Source organism: Mesoplodon bidens (assembly GCF_964165515.1).
Source record: "Mesoplodon bidens genome assembly, chromosome: 4".
Taxonomy (NCBI): Eukaryota; Metazoa; Chordata; class Mammalia; order Artiodactyla; family Ziphiidae; genus Mesoplodon; species Mesoplodon bidens.
The window spans coordinates 107176578-107200694 of NC_138160.1; the positions used below are offsets into that span (position 1 = coordinate 107176578).

The 24117-nt window shown below is 42.6% G+C and overlaps 1 protein-coding gene and 1 pseudogene across 2 annotated transcripts in view; one reads left to right on the plus strand and one right to left on the minus strand.

The window, feature by feature from the left end:
• The first annotated feature begins 550 nt into the window (after window positions 1-550).
• LMNB1 (lamin B1) overlaps window positions 551-24117 on the plus strand; it is a 70772-nt gene continuing 47205 nt past the window's right edge. Inside the window, exons 1-2 of the mRNA XM_081233275.1 lie at window positions 551-706; window positions 810-1313. Of these exons, the coding sequence (XP_081089401.1) occupies window positions 955-1313 (359 nt within the window). The 5' untranslated portion in view covers window positions 551-706; window positions 810-954. The remainder of the gene's footprint in view (window positions 707-809; window positions 1314-24117) is intronic.
• On the minus strand, window positions 17366-17654 carry LOC308616838 (protein S100-A2-like; annotated as a pseudogene). The gene has a single exon. The product of its transcript is annotated as a protein S100-A2-like (transcript).

Below are 24117 nucleotides of genomic sequence, written 5' to 3' on the forward strand. Positions count from 1 at the left end.
AGCGCTCATTACGTAACTCCACAGCGGCCGGGCCTCCAGGCCGTTTTCCGAACCCTCACCGCGGGGCGGGGATAAGGTTACAACGCCCGCGGTCGTCCCGGGCTCTAAGAGTTTTGCGTGTGTCAGTTAGAGACGTTTACATTTGAATTTCCCTGAACCGCCGGGTGTGGGCGGCGGCGCGGACCCGCCCCGGAAGCCTCTGGGCCCCTTCCCGCCATCAGCCGACCAGACCCGACAAGCGGTCCACGCGGGCTGGTGGGAAGGCCCGGCCGGCGCGGGGCCCAAAGCCGCCGCGCGAGCAGTCTCCGGCACCCCTCCCCACAGCCCTCAGTCCTTCCGCCCCCCGCCACGCCCAGCCAGGCGCGCCGAGCCGACGGTTGCCTGAGGGCCAGATTTTGAATTTACAGGCCCGGCCCCCGAGCTGCCGGTCCCCCATTGGCCAGCGACGGTCACGTGGAGACGCAGGAGCGCGCCGGCCATCTTGGGGAGCGCGGCGCCGCGGCCCGCGCCACCTCCGCCCCCAGCGGCTCGCAGCCAGCCCGCCCCTCCGCCCTCCTCCCCCCGCCCGCGGCTTAGCGCCGCCTGAGAGGAAACAAAGTGCTGCGGGCGGGAGACTCGGCGGCGGCGGCGGCGGCGGCGCGCGGACTCTACTCGGCTCTCCCGGCCACCCTCACCCTGTATTTCCCGAGCGTGTGTGCGCGCGTGTGTGAGTGTGTGCATGTTTTCTTACAAAGGGCGTTTTACGTTTAATTGATTCGTAGTCCTCCCCCTTTGCCCTTTGTGCTGTAACCCCTCTCCCGCCATCCCAGGTGCTTCGTCCTTTCCCCCGACGTCGGCCTCTCCGCGAGCGCGGATCGTCGGTTCGTGCCTTCCCTCACGCTTCCCCGCCTGCCGCCCCCTCCGTGTTCCGTCGCTGCCCGCGGCCTCCGCGCTCAGCTCTCCTCGCCGATCGCCATGGCGACAGCGACCCCCGTGCCGCCGCGGACGGGCAGCCGCGCCGGCGGCCCAGCCACGCCACTGAGCCCCACGCGGCTGTCGCGGCTGCAAGAGAAGGAGGAGCTGCGCGAGCTCAACGACCGGCTGGCCGTGTACATCGACAAGGTGCGCAGCCTGGAGACGGAGAACAGCGCGCTGCAGCTGCAGGTGACGGAGCGTGAGGAGGTACGCGGCCGCGAGCTCACCGGCCTCAAGGCACTCTACGAGACCGAGCTGGCCGACGCGCGACGCGCGCTCGACGACACGGCCCGCGAGCGCGCCAAGCTGCAGATCGAGCTGGGCAAGTTCAAGGCCGAGCACGACCAGCTGCTCCTCAAGTGAGTGCCGGGGGCGCAGCTCGGGCGGGAGGGCGAGGGCCGGTGTGCTCAAGTCCTTCGGAAGGGGCAGGGTCTCGGTCTCCAAGAAGGAGAAAGAATCTAGTGTTTTTCAGCAGGGGCGGGGGTCGCGCGGGGGTCTCAAGCTGTAGTGATGGTGGGACCGGGATGCACATTTCCCGATCCTGGATACCCAGTAGGACTCGGCGAAGTGCGCGCCTGGGGCCGCCAGCGACAGGCAACCGGCTTCGGGCCTCGGACCCCGGGATCCAGAAGGCTTTAAACGCGCGGAGATCGGGCGGGCGCCAGGTACGGGGAGGTGGCGTCTGGGCGCGCGCTCGAATGCGCGCCCCGGTTTCCGGCCAGGCCCGAGACAAAGCGTCTGGTGGGTTTGCGGTGCAGGAATGGCCGGCCGGGGAGGACCGGCTGCCCGCCTGGAGAATGAATGAGTTCTGCGCGGGCTGAGAGAGGAAGGGGAGGGACCTGCCTCCGGCGTCCCGGTCTCCCGGGGGTGGGTCCCGCTTTGGCGCGCTCAGTCTTGGCCCTGTGACATTTTGCGATCTTTCTGCGCCTGCCTTGGACGAAGAGGGAGGGGCGGAGTCTGAACTGCGCGCCACTGTCGGCTCTGGGCAAGTTGGGTGTTCAAGCTGGTTAGCTTTCTCTGGGGAAAGGTGTCCTTTCTTTCTGCCGAGACAGGCCCCGGTCTTTGGGTGTTTCTCTGCACCGGACTCTGCAAGCTGGGTTTTTTCACGTCTTGGCCACCGTTCTCGGATCGACGAACCGCCTGCCCTCCTGCAGCAGTCCTCTCCCCTAGCTTTTGTATCGCCCAGACATAGTCTCTTGCTTTTTCGGGTGTAGGGGAGACCCAGCTCAGTCCCCGCATCTGTCATTGTGTTGACAGGCCAGGGCAGGTGAAAGGGTGTTGTGTAAATGTGGAGAGTTGTGGCGAGGGAGAGCTTGTAATTTTTTCACATAAGAGGGTCTGAATTTTTCAGTCCAGGGCACACGGATAAACCAGCAAGCCTTTGCCGATCCTACCTTGCCTTTCTGATGAGCAAAATGCATAGTTATTCTCAGTAGGCAGCTAGTGTTGATGTCACGCTTTAGAATATTACTCGGTTTTCCTCCAGAATTCCGGTGGTCTTCATCCCCTCTTGCCAGTTGAAATCTCTGGAGATACCTGATTCTGACTTTGACTTTTTGTTTCCCTGAATGTCTTTCTGTCTCCGTGTAAATGTTCCTGTATCGGTCTCTGTGATTTTCAGTATGTGAATCTCAACTTCCCCATCTTGTTAAATACTTGACAAACGGCTCATAAAGAATATGTGCACTTGGTAAACAAAAAAAAAAATGGTATAGACGGGCTTATAGTGAAAAACGATGTCTCTTGCCTCCTTCCAGGAGACAATCACATTTAGCCCTTTTGTTTTTATTTCTTTGAGTATTTAATTCCACAAAATAAAAATAATAATAAGCTTATGTTTCTGTTTCCTGGATTTTCTAATCTTTGGAGTCGTCTTTGAAATGGGTCAGTTCACTCACTGCTGTCTCCATCTTCCTCCAAACTTTTCATTACTGAATTTCTTCATATCTTGGATGCCATTGCTTATATGATTCACCATTATCACGTGTACCACTAAGAAGAAAAACTTCAGGGCCAACTATGCAGGATCCATCCTGTTGGACCCACCCTGTTTTCAGAGATGTTAAAGTGTGACACAGATTAAGTATCTGTTACCTGCCAGTCACTGTTTTATGTGGAGGATACAGAGATTTGAAAAAAATAAGTTACTGCCCTTATGTTGATGATAGGGGAGATACCCAGCAAGCGAGTAAAAAATTGTATTTCATCTAATCTGAAACATTTTGACGCTGGTGCTTTTATAATCTTTTCAGAAGGTATCCACTGAAGGTTTTTCACACAGTAACAAGACTGCCACCTGGCTGACTGTAGTTGTAAAATGCTCTGCATGGATTGTAAAATGCATGCTGGTTTCATCAAGATTAAAAAGTGAAGAATATATGTGTTAGAATCAATGAAATTAGTGAATGTGATATAATGTTAGGATAACAGATACTAGGGGAATAAAAATAGAGCAGGGTGAAGGGATGGTGTAGTTAAGGAAGGCCTGTCTGAGGGCTTGACAATTGAAAACAATTTTCTTGAGATGTCAGGTAGTGTACTGGGATTTTATAGATAGATAGATATCTATATATAACTATATAGAGAGAACCTGAATATATATATATATATATATATATATATCTATTATTAGGATTAGATGTATTTTATTTTCTGATGTGCCATCAATTCCTCAAAACATACCACATTTTACTTTCATGTTTCAATCCTGACTTTCTTTGTACAATTTTGTTCCTAAATAGCCCTCCATTTTTCTTGCTGATTAAAGAAAAATTTGCCTTCAGCATATCTTCAAACTTTTAAAAGATATCTAATCATAATATCTATTATATGAGGCTACTTTCTTCCCTTAAGCTCTCTGCTCTTAAGACATGATGTGCAGTTGACGTCCTAGGAATTTACCTGATTTAGACCCAGTTTCCTCCTGTGTCACATATTTTCGGTTCCTTGGTTTCTTCCTTCATTTTATTGGAGAACATCCTTAAGTTACTTATTCAGAAAAGATGGCAGGAGGTAGACTTTCCAAGTCTCATGTATCTGAAAATAATTTTGATTTTTGTCTCATGCTTGATTAATAGTTGTGCTAGGTATAGAATACTGGTTCAACATTTTTCCTCACAGCTTGGAAAGTATCATATTGCCCCGTTGCTAGTAGCCAGTTGTTGTTCATGTCTACCTAATGCCAATCACAGTTACTTTCCTTTGGTAATTGCTTTGCCTCCTGGGAAGCTTTGGAATTTTCTTTTCTCCTGGTTTACTGGGATTGCATGGTGATAGGTCTAGGTATGGGTATTCTCTTATGCATTGTAGTTGTTATAAGCAGGTCCTTTCCATTTAAAGTCTTGGTCTTTGTTTAGCTCTGGGAAATTTACTTCATTCCGTATGTTTTCTGTGCTCCATTTTCTTTGTTCTCTCTTGTTGGAATGTTGAACTCTTGGGTTTCTTGTTTTCTTATAATTCTTTTTTTCATCCTGGGAAATTACTTTGCTCTTCTCCAACTCAATAGTGACATTTTAAAGGCACAAGTCATACTTTTAATTCCAAGAAATCTTTTTGTACAGGTATTTCTCTTTTTTTTCAGCTTGTGTTTATTTTTAAGGATGCATTATTTTCTTTAATCTGTCTGAGGGTAATATTTAGGGTTTTCTTTTTAAATTCTCTTCTGTTAATTGGATTATCTCTTTTCCCTCCCTGGTCACTTGTTCTTTTTGTTTGGTTTGCTTTTTATCTTCCTACTCATTTTTGTCAATTGCTGATCCTTGGTTGTCTACATTTTCAAATGAAGAACTAGGTAATGCTTGAATATTACTGCCGGGTTATTTAGGTAGCTCCTTCCCACTTTTCTGAGTGTAAGAGCAAATTAGGATCTCTTTATGTAAGAATGGGATGTATTCTTCGCCAACTTGTTGGAAAGCCTGCAGTTATGTTAAGGGGTGCCCAGGAGGGCGAGGTGCAAAGCTGTTTCACGAGTTAATCCCTCATTTTAAGTCTGCCTCACTTTCTCCTGTAGCCCTGTGTGCACGTTCTGTGGTAGGTACTTTTATCTACAATTTTTTTTAAGCCACTAAGTTTTTATTTTTTTTAAATTTATTTATTTATTTATCTTTGGCTGTGTTGGGTCTTTGTTGCTGCACATGGGCTTTCTCTAGTTGCAGCGAGTGGGGGCTACTGTTCGTTGCAGTGCGCAGGCTTCTCATTGCAGTGGCTTCTCTTGTTGCGGAGCGTGGGCCCTAGGCGCGCGGGCTTCAGTAGTTGCGGCATACGGGCTTAGTTGCTCCGCAGCATGTGGGATCTTCCCGGACCGGGGCTCAATCCCATGTCCCCTGCATTGGCAAGCAGATTCTTAACCACTGTGCCACCAGGGACGTCCTCTACATTTTATCTACTAGAAATTTGTTGAAATGTTTGCTAATGATCCTTTTTCTGTTCACTTTCTTGCTATGGGTTTATTCATTGTTTACTGCTTTTTTTCTTAATATTTGTTTATTTTGGGCTGCGTTGGGTCTCCGTTCCTGCGTGCGGGCTTTCTCTAGTTGCGGCGAGCAGGGGCTACTCTTTATTGCGGTGCGTGGGCTTCTCATTTGTGGTGGCTTCTCTTGTTGCCGAGCACGGGCTCTAGGCGCACAGGCTTCAGTAGTTGCAGCATGTGGGCTCAGTATTTGCGGCTCGCGGGCTCTAAGGAGCAGGCTCAGCAGTTGTGGTGCACGGGCTTAGTTGCTCTGTGGCATGTGGGATCTTCTCAGACCAGGGATCGAACCCGTGTCATCTGTGTTGGCAGGCGGACTCTTAACCACTGCGCCACCAGGTAAGTCCCTACTGCTTTTTTATTAGGGTCTAGTGGGGAGGTCAGTGCCTGTGCATAGTAATCCTTGGAAATCTTGGAAATATTTTAATTTTGAACAATAATTGAAGTATAATTTGTAAGATGAAAAGGAAGAAATGTTTTATTTTCTATTTGGGTCCATTGAGCTCTTTCATTTAAGAATAATTTTCTGTGACTTATTTGGAGTTAGAGTCTTTGTAATTAGTCTATTATTTAGGTGGATTTAGATTAAGAAAGCAAGTTTTGGGGCTTCCCGTGTGGTTCACGGGCCTAGTTGGCCGTGGAGCAACTAGGCCCGTGAACCACAACTACTGAGCCTGCGCGTCTGGAGCTTGTGCTCCGCAATGAGAGGCCGCGACAGCGAGAGGCCCGCGCACCGCAATGAAGAGTGGCCCCTGCTCGCTGCCACTAGAGAAAGCCCACGCACAGAAACGAAGACCCAACACAGCCAAAAATAAATAAATAAACAAACAAATAAATAAACAAATAAGCTTTCATTAAAAAAAAAAGAAAGCAAGTCTTGAGAGAATTATAGATTCCAAAATTACTTAGTCCCTTCTTGGTTCTTTAGCATACAACATACCTCAAAGACAGAAGAATTCTCGGAGACACTTGTTCTGCTAGAAAGAATTTGACAATGGCTTCTGTGCAGGTGGTCTCTTACAGGGAAACTGATCTCAGATCTAAGATATAGCTACTCCAGTTTATTCCAAGCCTAATTATATTTCATTGGAAGCTTTTTTGGGGAATACTTGCCAAGAATGATGATGAATACCATCAGTCAACACTTTAAACAAAAAAGCAAAGAAAAATTGACTTAATTGAGAATTTCAGTATTAACTAATTCTGCAGGAAAACTAAATGTAAGAGAAAGTTATGTTGAACAGTTGTTCAGTAACTAATTTTATGGATGCATACATTTTTTTTTTCTTCAGTGGTACAGGTCCATAGTCTTTTATGTAAAACCCTTATAGCCACAAGTGTTTGGAATTAAAAACAATTCCAACTTTAAGAAGGTAGTATGATGCGTATACTGTATATGACACCCCAGTGGGGTCTGGGGTAGCACTCTATGTGGAACAGGTATTTCTGCAGGGAAAGATTAATAGTCACAGTAAATGGAGAAAGACAACTGAAAATAGCCTCATGTCCATTCAGGTCAAGTTTTGTCACCAAATGAATTAATGAAAATTTAAGCTTTAGAGCTCTGGGATTACATATAAGAGAGTAATGATTCATGGTTTTTTTTGTTTGTTTGTTTGTTTGTTTTTTTGCGGTATGTGGGCCTCTCCCGTCGCGGAGCACAGGCTCCAGACGAGCAGGCTCAACGGCCATGGCTCATGGGCCCAGCCGCTCCACGGCATGTGGGATCTTCCCGGACCGGGGCACGAACCCGTGTCCCCTGCGTCAGCAGGCGGACCCCCAACTACTGCACCACCAGGGAAGCCCTGATTCATGTTTTTTAATTGACTACTTCTTAGTAACTTTGCTTGACTCATCAGGTTCTAGAAGTTGTGCTTTATTCCTCAAACACAAATAAATTTGATTGATTGATTGGTTCACGGTAGATATTCAAACTTGAAAGGGTGCAAAATTAACTCTAAAGTCATTTTCTCATTTTTGAGAATTATGAATTAATTAGGAAACTGGAGATGGGGGCTCACTGGAATATAACTAATAAAATGGATGCTGTAGCATTGTTTGAGATGCTGAGCAAGTCAATTTACTGTCCCTTCATTAAAAAAAAGTTTTTTAAAAGGATGTCCCAGGACTTCCCTGGTGGCATAGTGGATAAGAATCCACCTGCCAATGCAGGGGACACAGGTTTGATCCCTGGTCTGGGAGGATCCCATATGCCATGGAGTGGCTAAGCCTGTGTGCCACAACTACTGAACCCACATGCTGCAACTACTGAAGCCCTTGTGCCTGGAGCCCATGCTCCACAACAAGAGAAGCCACCTCAATGTAATGAGAAGTCCATGCACTGCAACGAAGAGTAGCCTCCGCTTGCCACTAGAGAAAGCCTGCGCACAGCAACAAAGACCCAGTGCAGCCAAAAATATAAAACTAAATCTTAAAAAAAAATAAAAAGGATGTCCCAAGAAACATAGTTTAGTGTATTATAGGTATTGGACCTCAAAGCCAGTGTTTTCAAGTTAGTCTTTGAGATACTGGACAAAAAATTTGTTATTTAAAGCAGAATTTCATATCTTTTCAAAACAGATGGTGCTTCTTTTTAAATACAATTTTATGAAAAGAAAAGTTTTTCTCAAAATAGAATAAAGTGTAATGTTGCTTGTATTTTTTTCACAGTATATATGCACCTGAAGATTTTTAGGCTTCCTACCTCCATCCCCAAGCAAGTTTTGAATAGGATAGGTTTGAGGTTGAGGGCATCAAGCCTACATAGTATATTCCTTTGGGAAAACGACATTCCTCTGGTTTTGCTTTGTCAGTACGTTAGTAAGGAAACTTCTGTTGGGAAATTTGGATTTGTGTGTTTTCATTAAAAAATGTGTACAGATGTTCACACGCTACTCGCATGTATAATTGGGACACTTGTCAGTCACAGTAGCCTGAGATACAGTAGTGTTAAGCAAGAGCACTACATGAATTTGCACCTTCCTACATTTTGTGACTTGGGGCAGGTATTAATACTTTAATTCTTTGAGCTTTCATGCCTCATCTGTGTAATTGGGATAAGGCATAACTAGTAGGTTTTTTTTTTTTTTTTTTTTTTTGCGGTACACGGGCCTCTCACTGTTGTGGCCTCTCCCGTTGTGGAGCACAGGCTCCGGACACAGAGGCTCAGCGGCCATGGCTCACAGGCCCAGCCGCTCCGTGGCATGTGGGATCCTCCCGGACTGAACCCGTGTCCCCTGCATCGGCAGGCGGACCCTCAACCACTGCGCCACCAGGGAAGCCCCATAACTAGTAGTTTTCTGAATCTCAGGAAGAATTAAGAAACCCAGATCTTTTTCTAGCCTCTCATTTACTTGTCTCATAATAACGGATGGATTTTTATCAGAATTGGGTATTTGAAGAAATTAGGAAGTATGTGGAAGTGAAAGTAAATCAGATAAACTATTTTTTTTCTCTTTCTTTGGGGAGAAGGGGGTGCTGGGGATTTACTGTATATTTGGGCTTATTATATATGTTTACTGTGTTGACTTTCTACATATTTTGGTCACACAGAATGAAATTTAGGTGCAGGGCTAAACAGTATCTGCAGGGTTGTTTTAACATTCATATTTTTCAGTTTTCAAACCTAAAGTAATAAATGCTGATCTGCTCTAGGGACTTTCCTTTGTAGGTAGGATAATTAATTGAAAAACAAAAATCTTGATCCCATATATTACTTGGTCTTTTGTTTATGTCCTTATTTTGCCCTGGTAGAAGCAAGTTGCCAGTAACACCCTTGCCTTAATATGAGAGGTATAAAACTTCATGGTAAATATTACTTTAATTTTCAAGGGAAGAACAGGAAGGATAGACGCCTAGAATTGGTGTTAAAGTCTAGGAGACAGGTCCTAAGTAATGAAACCATCATGATACTTCCTTCCCATGCTTTCAAAGGATGTTTGGTAGAGCATATCTTTTGGAGTTGTTTATTTAAACTAGGAGGTTAGACTAGGTAATCTTTTGGTGTACCCAGGCTCAAGGAAGTAAACACATAGAGTGAAAGATAAAGCACTGTAAAAATATGCTGCTGAATGTTTTTTTTTTTATCTCCATATACTCCATTGTGCTTGTTCTTTTCATTTGTCCAGATGATGTCACCTCAGGTATCTCTGAGTTAGAGATCTTTAGACTTCTACATCATCACTGTAGGTCTATTTCATGCACAAACAGTGAGAATGAGCCTTAAGTGTTAATTGGGTGACGAGACCCTGTCTAACTGAAGTTCCCAATTATTTCTGGGATCCAGGGAAGTTTCCTAATCAGAGTTTTTAACTTTTTTTTTTCCCCCAGTATATCTCTCTGATAAAAGGGATTGTGTTTTGGCTGTTATATTTGGGAAATCTTAAAAAACTAATTTTTTTGTTACACAAAAAAAAAATTATATATTCATTATGGAAAATTAGAAAATACAGATAAACACCAAGAAGAAAATAAGTCACCCTTAGTTCCATAAATAAGAGCTCTGAAGTTTTTCTTTTTATATACATATTATTAACGAAAAAATGGGTTTATGATAAATATTGATGTGTAACCTTCTATCATGCTACACTGCTTTGTGAACTTCTTTACATGTCAGTAAATGTGCTATATCGTCATTTTTGAAGATAAGTTAACAGCCTTCAATAGGTAGGATTAGTTTACTGTGACCAGAGATGTCGGCTTTGCAGTGACTACCTAATTTCTCAGAGGTCATAGAGGGCCATGATTATCCTCTTCCCGCTTTCTTTTTCTTTTTTTTTTTTTTTTTTGTGGTACGCGGGCCTCTCACTGTTGTGGCCTCTCCTGTTGCGGAGCACAGGCTCCGGATGCGCAAGCTCAGTGGCCATGGCTCACGGGCCCAGCTGCTTCGCGGCATGTGGGATCTTCCTGGACCGGGGTACGAACCCGTGTCCCCTGCATCGGCAGGCGGACTCTCAACCACTGCGCCACCAGGGAAGCCCTATCCTCTTCCCGCTTTCTGAGAATATCAAATTTTTTCTCCTGGTTAACATATTGATAAAAATGGTTAAATGTTAAACTAATTTACTGGCGAAATGTTAACCATTGGATAAAGTAATTACAACTTTGCCAGTTTTTGACGCCAGTAACAGCATATGGGTGTCCATTTGGGGGAATTTATTTTTAATTTCTGCAGGTTCTTTTTAGTTCTCGATCATTTTTATTGTTATGCTCATGTTGCAAACATAAAGGAGTAAAAAGATCCACATTTGGGTCATAATCTTAGGTTTCTGCTGATATCTTTGCTGTAGACCTAGATGATAAGTGAGACTTTCCCTAGCTAATATGTTTACTTGGTCCTTTTTAAATTTAATTTTTTGCCTTTATTGCATTTGTGTTTGTTGATCATAGGATTATAGCACTTTTATAGCTAGGAGGGGACTTGGATCATCTGATCTATCCAGCCCACTGCGTAGGTTCAGAAATTGAGACCTAGAGAGATTAGAATACTGGTGCAAGATGTGGGACAAAAAGAGCTAACATTTATCTTCTGCTTATTGTGTTTGCCAGGTACTATTCTACATGCTTTACAGACATTGTCTTTTAAGTGTTATGATAACCCTGTTTGATGGGTGAGGAAACTTGAGGCTCAGAGAGGTTAAGTATTTTGCCTGGGATAACTTAGCAGATAAATGGCAGAGCTAGAATAGATCCTAGCTCTGTCTTCTAGCATTGTTACAGGGTTTTCACATGGATCATGCCATTTAATACCAACCTGAAGCAGGCTCCTGGAGCACTGTCATCTGTCCTCAGAGTTTAAGTCTTACATAAGACAGTTGACTTTCAGGTTTGGGTGCTACTTTTGGAAATGGTACTAGATGTGATTTTTTCACAGTGATATTTGAGATAATCTTGGATTTTTCAGGAGGGTGCAGTAACCGAGGCAGCTGTTTGAAATAGAGGGCTTCATTTGCTAATAAGGAAAGGGTAAAAATGAATTACTGAAAGAGACCTCTTTTGTCTTTTCTTCCTTGTTGAAAAACTTTCCTACTTTACTCCATACCTTAATAATAACTTTAAAATAAACTAAAATCTCTAAATAAGTCTTGAATACTCATGGCAGAAGTATTGTTTTCATTTTTTATTCAGCACACATTTGTGGAACAGGTACTGTTATGAAGTGCAGGCTTGTACTGCTCCCCACACAGAAGGCCAGTAAATCGAGAAACGAGTTGTTGGGGCAAAGAATAGTGACTTTATTTGGAAGGCCAGCACACCAAGAAGATGGTGGACTAGTGTCCCAAAGAACCATCTTGCCTGGGTTTGGGTGCTAGTTTCTTTCAGAACAAAGAGGGGGAGGTGAGGGGTGAAGTAAAAATGGTGATGCGTTGTTGCTAATATTTCCTGGTTCAGGCCAGAAGGGGAGGGGATGTGTTAATTTCTTCTTACCTGCATCCATTCCCAGGTGGGCCTGGTTAGGGTATTCCTAGTGAACTAAACCAAGGTATTTTAGCTTAACTGGGAGACAGGGTTCCTGGAGATGGCTCATTATGTATACTTTAAGCTGTAGGCAACATCCCTTTAATGATTAACTTAGAGCAAAAGCAACAGAATACAAAGGTTAAAGTAGAAGAAACAGATCAATATGGAGTCAGGTTCTTCCCTATTACAAGTACTACATGCCAGGCCTTGAATCAGATGCTGGTAACAGGGAGATGGGACACTTAGTGCCTGTTAAGTTGCTTACAATGTAGTGAGGAAGACATAAAAGGCACTACAGTATTGCGATACTGTAACTGCAATATGCTAGTACAATGTAATAAGTGCTGTGATAGCAGTATCCACATCTTGCTATGGAGGAAGGGGCTACCTCTTTCTCCATACCATGTAAGGCAGAGTAGGAGCTTTGTAAAGTTTTGAGACACATCCCAGAGGGATTGGGGAGGCAGTGAAATCCGAGTGTTGAGAGATAAGTAGGCTTGGCTTCTAAATGGAAAACATTAGTAGAGGCCTTGTCCTGAAAGGCAAGGAGATTTACAAAGGAAGGGTAGTACAGTTTCGGTGTGATAAGGCCTAGAAAGTATCCATTGACTTTGGTTCGTGGGGACTTATTGTTGACTGTGAGGAGCATCTAATGGTAGAGAAGAGCAGTAGGGTCAAAGCCACTGACCATAATTAAGGAAGAAATGGGGAATAAAGGTCATGAGTTTAGGTCATAAAGAGTGTTTGATGTGCAAGGAAGAAGACATTCTTAAAGGTCGATTTAAAGTAGATTCTTACTCAATGTTTATATAACAAAACATTGGATAGGGTACCAGAACACTTATCCCTCTAACATTCTGCACTAAAAAAATGATTACTTCACCGCCTTTGCTTAAAACACTTTAAGTGGCTTCCAGGATAGCTTCTAGGATGAAGAGTAAAATCCTCAGTATTACCTAATACTAGGGTGACCGTATAATTTAGCATTCAAACAGGGTTATTTCCTTCTTGGTGTGAGAGAGGGAGCTATTGATAATTATGCTGGGACACTGGCATCAATGGAAATTACCCTAGACAAACTTGGACATACCTAAAAGTTCTCTTCATGAGCTGGCTCCTGAATGACTGTGGCTTCAACTCACACCATACTTGGTCTTGCTCTCTCCTCTCCAACCATGAAATTTTTTATTCAGTCCTGTTTACCATGCTCCCTCTTAATAGGGCCTTTGCATATGCAGTTTCCTTTGTCTGGACTTCTCTCATCATTGGGTTAACTCCTCCTTAAACCTCAGATCTCTAATTCATTTCTTAGGGAAATCTTCCCTATCCGGTTTTGTAAATGTGAGCTTGGAAAAAAAAAACCCAAAACCTGTGACTATCCAACAAATGTGTATGTGTGTACATAATTTAAGGATTCAGAGATCTCCAAGACTTCTTATGAAAAAATTACCTTCAACTATTTTAACTGCTCCTTTGATATTTATCTCAATACCTAAATGGCATTATTGACTTTGTGCCATGGAAGATGTGGAATTGAGTTTTTCATTTTGTTCTTCATAACAAATTTTTCTTCCTCTTATCCTCCCAATAGTCATACATTACATTTTAGTTGAGATTAGTTTAGATCAATTTTGGTATATAAAGTATTATTTCACTGTGTTCTGCTGCAAATGCGTCTGTAGCACCAATTCGTTCATATGTGACTGGTAAATAGAGAAATGATATTGTAATTAGAGGTTGTATTGACTTATATATGACTTTTCCTAGTAAAGGAGAGTCAGAATATCAAGAGTAGAGTTCAGAGGGAAAGAAAACTCTGATTTCAACTCTATTTTAAGAAAGTTAAAGGAGTGCCTGCACCCAGGATTCCCTCCCCCAGAGAGGTGTACACCACCTTTATTCTTGTAGCCAGGGTTGTGTTCAGAGTCTATTTCTATCTCTAATGTCTCAGTTCCTGCAAGCCAGCATGGCCACTCTGATGTTGTTGTGCATCTCTGAGCATCTCTTGAGGCAGCTCTAGACACACTAAACTGACTGCTTGCATTGTCCAAGTCATCTCCTGGAGTACTAATTATCATCATTATTATTTTTTTAAATTTATTTTTATTTTTTAAATTTGTTTTTGCCTGCGTTGGGTCTTTGTTGCTGCACATGGGCTTTCTCTAGTTATGGTGAGTGGAGGCTACTCTTCGTTGTGGTGCATGGGCTTCTCACTGGTGGCTTCTCTTGTTGCAGAGCATGGTCTCTAGGCACTCAGGCCTCAGTAGTTGTGGCATGCAGCCTCAGTAGTTCTGGCTCGTGAGCTCTAGAGCGTAGGGTCAATAGTTTTGGCACACAGGCTCAGTTGTTCCGCAGCATGTGGGATCTTCCCGGACCAGGGCTTGAACATGTGTCCCCTGCACTGGCAGGTGGATTCTTAACCACTGCACCACCAGGGAAGTCCCTGGGGTACTAATTATGTTACTGCTGGTGCTCTGGTTACAAGGTTACATAGGTTTTTAGTGGTTTGTTCCAACCTTATTTTTCCCATTCTCTGTTAATTTTAATATGTGCAGAATGTAAGAGTTTTCAGGAACACATATATTGTGTTATAGCAAAAATACCTATACTCTATGAACATAATCCCCAGCAGAATTCAACAGTGTACTATACTTAGTTTCCCTTCCCTATACCACCTTTTGGTTGCCTGTGAAAATAGCATTTTTCCCACTTACTTAGTTTTGTCTAACTATAAAGAAAGATGATACCAGTTGTTAAAACACCAAGTCATTCAGAATCAGGAGGCTTTCTATTAGTTTTATCTTATTTAAAAGAAAATATTTATTTATTTATTTGGCTGCGTTGGGTCTTAGTTGTGGCACGTGGGATCTTCGTTGTGGCATGTGGGGTTTTTCATTGTGGCGCACGGGCTTTTCTCTAGCTGTGGCACATGAGCTCAGTAGTTGCAGCACGCGGGCTCTCTAGTTGTAGCACATGTGCTCTCTAGTTGTGGCATGCAGGCTCCAGAGCACGCGGGCTTAGTAGTTGCGGAGTGTGGGCTTAGGTGCCCTGCGACATATGGGATCTTAGCTCCCCGACCAGGAATCCAACCTGCATCCCCTGCTTTGGAAGGTGGATCCTTAACCATGGGACCACCAGGGAAGTCCCAGTTTTATCTTATTAAAGAAGTATCATTTGGAGTCTGTGCTCTTTTCTAGTCTAGTTGCATTTCATAAACATTGATAGTTTTGGTATAGAATTCTAAGTTGTAAAGAATATATCCTCAGGATTTTGAAGGCAGGCTCTACAGTTTTCTAGCTTCTGTTGTTGCTAAGAAGTATTAATGAGTGAGAAGTTAAAAAGCTTGTATCATCTTTGTGGTGTAGTTCTTAAATTTCACAAGGAGGTTCCTTGGTGTGGATCTTTTTTCATCCACTGTGCTGGTCATTTGGTGAGAATTCTTCAGTCTGGAAATTCATGTCTTCAGTTCTTGGAAACATTCTTAAATTATTTTATTGATGATTTCTTCCTTTTATTACTTTTGGAAACTCCTGTTATTCAAATGTTGGACCTCTTAAATTGATCCTTTAGTTTTCTTATCTTAAAAAATCTTCTTTTCTCTGCTAGATGTTCTCAATTTTATCTTCCAATTTTTGCTGTCATATTAGAAATTTCCAATAGCTTCTTTTTATTCTCAATGGTTCTTTATTGCATACTGATCTCATTTCAGTTTCATGGATGCAGTGGTTTCTCTTTTTAGAAGTCTCTGTTTTCCTTCATAGTTCCCATTCCAAGTTAATTTCTTTTTCTAATTGTTTAGGTCTTTGTATCTGTCAGGAAACCAATAGATACCTTAATCAGAAAGGAAAACAATATGGAAAGTAGATGCTTATAAAAAATTATTAGAAGGGTCAGAGAAGCAGGAACAATACCTCAAACACTGTAGAACTGATCTTCTTTGGGAGCTTTTATGTCTGAGGTCACTACTGAAACCACTGAACTGAAAAAACAGTGTATAGCTATACCTCAGGACTAGGAAGCTGTCACTGCTGTTGCTGTAAGAACAACTGCCTCATGACACCAAGCAAACTGGAGAATGGACTTAGAATGGACATTATTTCAGAAGAACTTTACAGACCAATATCCCTTATGAATATAGGTGCAAGAGCTTCCCTGGTGGCGCAGTGGTTGAGCGTCCGCCTGCTGATGCAGGGGACATGGGTTCGTGCCCCGGTCCGGGAAGATCCCACATGCCGTGGAGCGGCTGGGCCCGTGAGCCATGGCCGCTGAGCCTGCGCGTCCGGAGCCTGTGCTCCGCAACGGGAGAGACCACGATGGTGAGAGGCCCTCGTACCGCAAAAAAAAAAAAAAAAAAGAATATAGGTGCAAAAATACTGGCTAACCAAACTCTCCAACATGTAAAAGGATTATACACCATCACCAAGTGGGATTTATCCTGGGAATGCGAGGTTGGTTCAGTCTGTGAAAGTAAACAGTGTAATATACCTTATTAATAGAACAAAAGACCAAAACCATGTGATCATCCCAATAGAGGAAGAAAAAGCATTTGACAAAATGTACCAGTCCTTCATGATAAAAATATTCAAATGAGGGATAAAAGGGAACTTCTTAACTTGGTAAAAGGTATCTGTGAAAAACCTGTAGCTAACATCATATTTAATGGTAAAGACTGACTGCTTTCTCCCTAAGGTCAGGAATAAGACAGGGTTGCCCACTCTTACCACTTATATAAAACATTGTATTGGAGGTTCTAGCCAGGGCAGTTAAGGAAGAAAAAGAAATAAAAGGCATTCAGATCAGAAAAGAAGTAGTAAAACAACTACACAGTTGACGCCTGAACAGCATGGGGGTTGGGGGGGGCCGACTTTTGCAAGGCAAAAATCCATGTATAACTTACAGTCAGCCCTCTGTAGCCAAACAACTGCAGATCATGTAGTACTATAGTTTTTACTATTGAAAAAAATCTGCACATAAGTGGACCCTTGTAGTTAAAACCTTTGATGTTCAAGGGTCACCTGTGTCTTTATTTGCAGATGAAATGATTCTAAGAAAATCCTAAGGAATCTGTAAAAAACAAAAACTAAAAACTCTTGAAAACTAATAAACAAGCTCAGCAAGGTTTCAGGGTATGAAAGCAATGTACAAAAGTCAGCTGTATTTCTGTAAACTAGCAGTGAACACTCCAAAAATGAAATTAAGAAAACTTCATTTTCCGTAGCATCAAAGAGATGAAGTACTTAGGAATAAGTTGAACAGAAGAAGTACAAGACTTGTATACTGAGAATCACAAAACATTGTTGAAAGAAATTAAAGAAGTAGAAGGACATCCTATATTGATGGATTAGAAGACTTAATATTGGCATATATATATATATATTTGGCGGGGGGTGGTGTCAAGAAGTAAAAACATCTACTGAATATAAAACTAAAAAAGACAGAGTCCTCCTGGGCCCAAGAGACCCATGGCAGGGAGCCAAGAGTTCTGCATCAGGGCTGCTCTGGGGAGCCCTGGAAGAAGTCATTGCACACGGTAGTGATAAGGGGTAGAAAAACAGTGTACTCCTGAAAGTCCACCTACTGGTTGCTGTTCTCGTCCAGATCACCCATCAGCTTCTTCAGGCCCTCCTCATCCACCTTCTCTGCCACAAAGTTGGGCAGCTCCTTGTGCAGAATTCCTTCATCTCCCCCTTAGTCAGCTTGAACCTGTTGCCCTCTTGGAGTACTTGTGGAAGGTGGTGACCATCACAGCCAGAACCTGCTTCAGGGGACTGGACATCTTGGATCTGGGGCTGCTGGTCTTGGAGGGTCTCCCGGGGAGGTGGGGGTTGGCTGTGGTTCTTCTGGGACCATGAAAGCTGGTGGCGGACATTTTGGGGAGTATCCATCTGCATGAACTCTCCTCGAGGCGGACATCTTGCCCAGGTAACCAGCACTGAGACCTGGCCCCACCCAACAGTCTGTAGGCTCCAGTGCTGGGACGCCTCAGGCCAAGCCGCCAACCAGGTGGGAACACAGCCCCACCCATCAGCAGACAGGCTGCCCTAAGACTTCCTGAGCCCACAGCCGTGTCTAGACACCTTAATATTGTTAAGATGGCAGTTCTCCCCAAATTGACCCACAGATTCATTGCAGTTTCTATCAGAATCACAGCTGCCCTGTTTGTAAATTGAGAAGCTGAGCCTAAAATTTAAATGGAAATGCATGGTATCTAGAATAGCCAAAACAATCTCAAAAATTGGAGGAGTCAGTTCTTGGTTTCAAAGTTTACTACAGTGATGTGTGTGGTATTGATATAGGATAAAAGAATTTCAGGTTTTAATGACCCTGCTTGTCAGCAGCAAAATTGCCACAAAGACCAGGATGGTGGCCCCATGATACTTCCTTCTTTCATATCGCTTATGGATGTATTAGAGTACCTAATTTGCATCCAGAAACCTAGCTGCAAGAGATTCTGGCAAATGTAGTTTTTAGTTTTCTAGTTTAAGAAAGCACAACTGGGAGGGTGGTATGGCCATTGGGTGAGTCAATTCACAGAGTTTTTCTCAGAGGTCTGATGACTATTGTATGTCCTCTGTATTCAGAAGTAGGGCTCCAAAAATCTGATGGGAAGTTCTACGCGTGAGTGGGGCTTCTTGACTAAGCTTCATTGTGTAACAGTGGAATCATTTCATTGGGAACACCCAGTATCAATGTCTTCAGGTCTTCTCTCTTGGGCTTTGGCTGCACAGCATACTTCAAGCTGAGGGAGATTGGGAGGCAACATCAGCATCTGTAAAAGTCCACTGGAATTCTCCTGCCTTTTCAGTATGGTAGTGCTGCCTTTGGCTGTACCAGGTGACACCAGGTCTGAGATTCTGTTTTACTCCTTAGAGAGTAAACCTTTCCTCTTTTATCCTGGTGAATGAGGGGCCACTGGCCCAGGAGTGTGATCTGCTTTGCTTCTTAGATAGATTTTCATCTAGTCCTACTTCAGAGTACTAGGGTATCTCTTGCTATCAACAGTATCTGCGGTATAAATTAGGTTACTTCTCACATAGCCCTGTGTCTGGCTTTGGGATTCAGCACTCTTGGGTGGACTAAGCTTGTTTTCACTCATCTAATTTCAGCTTCTAAAATTTTGTTCTTTCCTCACCAGTTGTTTTCATTGTGAATTTGTTCCTCAGTTGTTTAGTTGTGTTTCTGGAAGGGGTAATAGTGGAGTAATGTCTAATGTGCCATTTTTACCCAGAAGTTACATCAGGTGTTCTTGCAGCACTGTGTACTTTTTTGTCTTAGACAAGAAAGTTACTGACAAGTTTGATTTGTTAAGACAATTTTGATTCCCTTGTGATTGATTGATTCCCTTATTAGAGTGGAATCTCTCTGTGGACAGGGCTAGTGTCTGATTTTGCTTCTTCTTGTATCAGCACATTCCCTAGCACTCTCTAGGCTCCCCCCAAATAATTATTGACTTAGTAATAACCATTTTTTTAGGAGACTATTTTTCTATAAGATTGGGTTGCATATAACTCAGAGAGGAGCAGTGAAATAACTAATGATACTAGTAACTGTATTGTTGGATAAAATCTGGGTTTGAAAAGTGATTTTCTGATGTGAAAAATGGCTATTGGCATAAAATCAGTCTCTTTCTGACCACACTGTATAAAATGATCACCCTCCTCTCTTCTCTCTCTTTTTTTAAAATAAAATTTATTTATTTATTTATTTATTTATCTACCTATTTATTTATTTATGGCTGTGTTGGGTCTTCGTTGCTGTGTGTGGGCTTTCTCTAGTTGCGGCAAGTGGGGCTACTCTTCATTGCGGTGTGCGGGCTTCTCATTGCGGTGGCTTCTCCTGTTGCAGAGCACGGGCTCTAGGTGTGTGGGCTTCAGTAGTTGTGGCATGTGGGCTCAGTAGTTGCAGCTTGTGGGCTCTAGAGTGCAGGCTCAATAGCTGTGGCGCATGGGCTTACTTGCTCCTCAGCCTGTGGGATCTCCGTGGACCAGGGGTTGAACCCGTGTCTCCTGCATTGGCAGGTGGATTCTTAACCACTGCGCCACCAGGGAAATCCCTCTCTAACTCTTCATTCTGATTTATTTTTCTTCAAAATACTGATTACCCCTACTGTATAGGTATTTGTTTATTGTTTGTTTCTCCCCAGTATAGGGTACCTTCCATAAGATCAGATGGTATATATGTATATATATATATATATATATATTTTTTTTTTTTTTTTGCCGTACGCGGGCCTCCCACTGTTGTGGCCTCTCCCGTTGCGGAGCACAGGCTCCGGACGTGCAAGCTCAGCGACCATGGCTCAGGGGCCATGGCTCAGGGGCCTAGCCGCTCTGCAGCACGTGGGATCTTCCCGGACCGCGGCACGAACCCGTGTTCCCTGCATCGTCAGGAGGACTGTCAACCACTGCGCCACCAGGGAAGCCCCGGGATGGTATGTTTTGTTCGTTGCTGATTTCCACACACCCAGATCAGTGGCCTGGCATATATAACAAAGTTGTGATTGTTGGTTGTCTTTTTTCCCCAATAAGTCATTTTTTGTTAGGACTTAAACTGTATGTGTCCACTCCCCATTCCTGTGTCTATTATGTCAGTGGATTTCTTTTGTTCAGAGAAATGGTTCTGTGGTCCAGTGTTGGTCTTACTGAATATTTTTCCTAATTTTAATCTGATTGCAATTAGGGATTGCCTGATTTTTTTTTTTTTTTTTTTTTGTGGTACGCGGGCCTCTCACTGTTGTGGCCTCTCCCGTTGTGGAGCACAGGCTCTGGACGGGCAGGCTCAGCGGCCATGGCTCATGGGCCCAGCCGCTCCATGGCATGTGGGATCTTCCCGGACTGGGGCACGAACCCGTGTCCCCTGCATCAGCAGGTAGACTCTCAACCACTGTGCCACCAGGGAAGCCCAGGATTGCCTGATTTTGATTGGGTTGTTGCTAATGTGTTGACTGCTCAGTTTATTGAATGAGTAGTAGAATTTTATTACCATCAGAAATTATCCATTGCAGCTTTTGAGTTTGTTCAGAAGCATCTTAGTCTTTTGCTTGTGTCAGAGGAGACCCTTGTTAATGGAATTGTGTTAACACGACTTTCTGGAGATTTTGTGTATTAAATTACATTTATCTTAATTGTAGAGAAGTTCATTGATTTTCCATAGTAGAAATATTGTGGATCACATCTCTTCTCCCTTTGGAAGGGAAGATACTTTGAGGACAGTATTGAAGCTGATAAATGAATGTTAGGGCAAACACATTTAATATGCAGTTTGAGTCTATTATTTTGAGAGAGATTACTTAGTTTCAGGACAGAAGGTTTTTGTTTGGGCATATTAATATCCTTTATCTTGAGCCCAAATAAAGTTTATTTTTCCTCTAAAAGTCTGGACCATGGCTAGATAATAAAAATGGCATGTTGATTCTGAACTCTAGGTATGAAGAGAGCCTCAGAAATGGGATTATTTGATAGTCATTTGAATAACTGCACTAGTGTTGAGTGGTGTTTAATTGCCACCAGACAGCTAGCTGTTCAGAAGAACCTTGCTGTATATTAACACAGAGCTCGAACAGCTGGGCCTAATTGGCCTGGCTCTCCATGTAGAGTGGGTCTGTTTTGAAGGATTTAAAAATCTTTGTTTTGTGGATATGATTAGAAATAATTTTATTAAGAATGGTTCCTGTTATCTGATTGTAGGTAAAAAACTAAATGGCTTTTCCCTTTCATTCCCTGTAATTTGTTTGTTTTTCTAAATAAGAATGGTCCTGAGGTGAATGTCAGAGATGAGTGCTGAGTAAGAAAGGTAGCTGGACACAGGCCTTGAAATCATTGGTATGAGTTCTTCGTGTTGGTCTTTCATCTTCCTTTGTAGTCTCATTTCCATCTAGGAGATTATAAATTAGGAAGAATTATCAGTCTGAGTTTATTGAGTAGCTACTCTTTTTTTTTTTTTTTTTTGGCTGTACGCAGGCCTCTCACTGTTGTGGCCTCTCCCATTGCGGAGCACAGGCTCCGGACATGCAGGCTCAGTGGCCATGGCACACGGGCCCAGCTGCTCCGCGGCATGTGGGATCTTCCCAGACCGGGACATGAATCCGCGGACTCTCAACCACTGCGCCACCAGGGAAACCCAGCTACTCTTATATAAGATGAACCTGACAATCTATAATAGCTTTTCAAAATTGCTAAGAAGTGATCTAAGCAACCAGAGAGTTGCCTAGTATTTTGCTCTAGAATACTCTGAATGGGATTTAAAACTAACTTCAGAATCAGTTTTGGTTTCCGTAAGCTGTTGTTTTATCTGACATGTGAAGGCAGTCATTTAAAAAATCCAGATGCTTGAATTTCTATTTTTTATCTTTAGAAACATGAATATTTCTTGTCTGTTTTTTTCAGATGTGTAGCTTTTAAAAGTCTGTATTCTTAAGTCTATCAATATTATACTTTGGGTGAATTTTTCCATAAGAATACACATCTCCAACAGATTTTATGCATTTAGCAAGCATTTGGTGAACACAAATTCTTGCCCTTATCTATTCTTGTATATATGCAGTGTAATAATCTTTGGTGAGTTTCATGGAAATGCCATTTAATATCCAAAAACTAATTTTGTATACCTTTTTCTAGGTATGTAATTATTCTACCTCTAAGAGACCATCTAATAATTTAGGTCTCATTTTGAATTGCTTAAAGTAACACTTTGTTCTTATATTTCTGTATATGAGAATCAATGAACAAGAACAAAAGTACTTGCGAAAAAAGTGAAAATTAATGGCACTTGTAAAAGACGGAATCCAAACCCAAGCATGTGTATAGATCCCATACTGAAAATGAACATGGATTCTTTGTTCACGGGTACCTAATAGGTGTTTTAGAGAAGCTGAATTCAGGGACTTTTGTGGCTGTGTTACTAGTCAAACTAGAAAATTCATTCAGCTGAGCGTCTGTGATATATACTGACTTGTATGGTATAAACTGACCAGTGAAATGTTAACAGAAAGGCAATAATTTGCCAATGCTTGATTAATTAAAACTGTAATTTTTAATTAACAGTTTTTAATTTAAAAACTGTTCTGTAATGAGTTTCAGATTATGTCCTATGTATGTGTTTGTCCCTCCAGTTCTGCTTCTTGGTTTTTGTTTCACACTAATTCTTTGTTCCCTGTTTAAGTGATGAGTCTAATTTTTGAAGTGTTAAAATTATAATATGATTCAAGTAGTTATTATATACTTACTAGGTTTTAAGTTATTTTCTGTGTCATATATATGTGATATGACTTTATTTAAATGCTCTACAATTACTACCTAGCAATGCTGCATTTACCCTCATTCATTTTCCAGCACTTCTGTAATTGGTTGCATTTTCTTTCTTTCTTTTTTAAAAAAAATATTTATTTATTTTGGCTGTGCTGGGTCTTAGTTGCGGCACGTGGGATCTTCATTCCAGCATGCAGGATCTTTAGTCGTGGCACGTGGACTTCTTAGTTGCAGCATGCAGGCTTAGTTATGGCATGCATGTGAGATCTAGTTCCCCAACCAGGGATTGAACCCGGGCCCCCTGCATTAGGAGTGCGAAGTCCTACCCACTGGACCACCAGGGAAGTTCCGGTTGCATTTTCTAATCTCCACTTCCTTATTGGTGGGAGTAGTCTGGAATGGGGTACCCTTAGACAAATGAAGGATACTCCTGAGGGAGTGGGATACCTGAGTCATCCAAATAGAAAGGGTAGTACAGAGTCCTAAGCGAGCAGACACTGAGTTCCAGAGCCAGGTAGTTCAGTGCAGAAGCCAGGGTTGAAATGCTGATCCTAAAACAAGTCAAGTTCAAAGAGTTGGTAAGTTGAAAAACCAAGATGATTAAAGCAGTGTGAAGTACAGTGGCATTGCTGGTAGTCAGAGGTGGTCAGGAGTAATTCAGAAAGTAGCAAGTAACGAGTTGTATTTAGGTTAGTTCTACAGGCCTCAGGAGATTATAAGGACAAGTCTCAGATTGTTAATTAGAACCAGGTTCTGTTGGAGAAGTACATCACTGAGGCTATGTCTGTTACTCTTGACTCACTGCTATAGAATGTTAACAGGAATGTAAATGTATCCTTTCCAGCTGATTATTTTTTTTAATGGTCAGATATTCAATTAGACCTGGTTGCTTGCTATGACTGACAGTCAAGCTTACTTGAAATGAAAGCTAATTTTATTTATTTTTATTTATAGATAAGAGTTTTAAAATATTTACTTTATTATTTATTTTTG